Below are 2,015 nucleotides of genomic sequence, written 5' to 3'. Positions count from 1 at the left end.
TGGTTGTTTACTATATAAGCAAGGAGCAAATCCCACTCTCCCTGCACTGATGATGTTACCTAGTTGGGTCATGAAATGTCTACAAGCCAACCACCAAGCTCAGAGAAAACCAAGGGCTCCACATAGTTTCTTCCTTCAGCTGATGTTCCTCCTTCTCCTGCTTGCACTAGCAAAGCATTCAGGAAAAGTAATGATAAACATCACATTCTTCCCTCTGATTCAAGTGTTTAGGCTGTCCTTTTGTAGCAGAGACACTGTGTGTGCATCCCTGTGACATTATGCTCAGGGAAGCCCAGCATTATGTGGAAAGAGAAAGCAGCAGAAACCAGCGTGGCGCAAAAGAATCCACCATCGACAAAAGAAAATTCCATGTTGACTGAAACGGTTTTATTACTGCAAGGAATCAAGAACATAAGGATAAAAAATATAACAAACACGGCAACCCATCAGAACGATCACGCTTCTTCAGTGGGAACAGGCTGTGGATTTGGGGAGAGCCCTCAGCCCTTTCCTTGTTTGGAAAAAGAAGAAAATGAGTAAGGTCAAATGTGAGTCACGGCCTTGGATCCACTGGGCGGAAAGGCAGGCACACAGCCTTGCGGAAACGTTCTTGGGTTCTAGGAGCAGACTCAGGGCTTGAAATAAGCTGGGCTTTGGAAGGACTGTTAAAAGAGGGAATGGACTTATTCTCTGTTGCCCCAGATGGCAGGACCAGAACCAGCGAGCCAAAACTACCAGGAAAAAGGTTCAGGGTAGACATCAGAAGGACGTTTGTGACTGTATGAGCTGTCAACCAGTACAACAGGCTGCCGCATGAAGTGGTGAGTTGTCCTTCGTTGGAGGTCTTCAAACAGAGGCTGGGTGGTTGTCTGTCAAATATGTTCTTATAGATCCTGCCCTAAACAGAGAGATGGACTGGGGTCCCTTCTATCTGATTCTGTCATTCAACATCGACCTGATGCGCATGGCTCAGAGCACACCCCTCTCCTTCCATTGCCGTATCCTGAACACCCTGGTTCAGCACATAGTCCTCCTGATGAAACACATGGTTGAGCACAAGCCTCTACCCCTCCTCCAGTTCCACTTCCTCCTGAAGATCCACAGCATGATCCACAGTCTGACCCTGCGTGAGAATAGTATCCCCCAGTACACCCATTACATGCATCTCCTATTGGGCGCCCCCAATAATCTCGGGGTCCCCCTGAAGGATTGTGGACACAGCATCTAACCCTTGGGTTCCCCCCAGGCCTACAGGTTGAACGGCGGTAACAGTAGCATCGGTAATTATGGCCACCTCTTCGGGGTACGTTGGCCCTGGGGCAGCAACAAGTCACGCAGGCGGTGTTGTCGACATAGCAGAAGGGCTTACGACGATTGTCCAACCAGGATCCTGCTGGGTCGTACCATGTTGAGTTCAGGTTGAAGTAGGGCTCTCTCCCAGAAGAATAGATCCTTTCTTCTGACATGGCTGGTGGAACGGAACAGGTGGGACCAAAAACCACTGGGTCAGAAAGACGGGAAAATTAGGGTGGGCTTCTGCTCAACGATCCCTGACCTGAAATTTGTGAATGGGATTTTCAAACAGAAAATTACCGGGGAACCAATTCCAGACATAATAGGCTAGACGTGTCCATCTTACTGATGAGAAAAGAATTGATACAATAGGCCCCTCGTCCAGATATTTATTAAATACTCCAACTTTCTAAAAACAATACTGAAACATTTGGAGAACTGTTTGGTGAAGCGTTACCATCAGGGGTGTGTGTGTGTGTGTGTGTGTGTGTGTACAGACTTAATACACGTGCATTCACATATACCTTCAGCTGAATTTTAATGAAACTTGTGATCTGTAAACCCTTGCAAAATGTTGTAGGCACCAGGCACTTAAAACCAGATACATACACTTAGCTTGCTTGCTGTTCCATCCCTAACCTTCAACCTGTCCAGAAATGATCTTTATTGTAAATTATACCATCCTTCTTTTGTCATCCTTTTTCTGAACTCATCAAGTTGTG

The 2,015-nt window shown here is 46.7% G+C and overlaps 1 protein-coding gene across 1 annotated transcript; it reads right to left on the bottom strand.

Moving 5' to 3' along the window:
* Nucleotides 1–944: 944 nt before the first annotated feature.
* On the bottom strand, nucleotides 945–1,466 carry LOC134506828 (keratin-associated protein 5-10-like). Its single transcript, XM_063317189.1, has one exon. The coding sequence runs from the start codon at nucleotides 1,464–1,466 to the stop codon at nucleotides 945–947; it is 522 nt and encodes a 173-aa protein (XP_063173259.1).
* Between the last annotated feature and the right edge of the window lie 549 nt (nucleotides 1,467–2,015).

The sequence above is a fragment of the Candoia aspera genome, chromosome 17, assembly GCF_035149785.1.
Source record: "Candoia aspera isolate rCanAsp1 chromosome 17, rCanAsp1.hap2, whole genome shotgun sequence".
NCBI classification, from domain to species: domain Eukaryota; kingdom Metazoa; phylum Chordata; class Lepidosauria; order Squamata; family Boidae; genus Candoia; species Candoia aspera.
The sequence above is the reverse complement of the archived record's forward strand: the minus strand, read 5'-3'. Positions and strand labels throughout refer to the sequence as shown.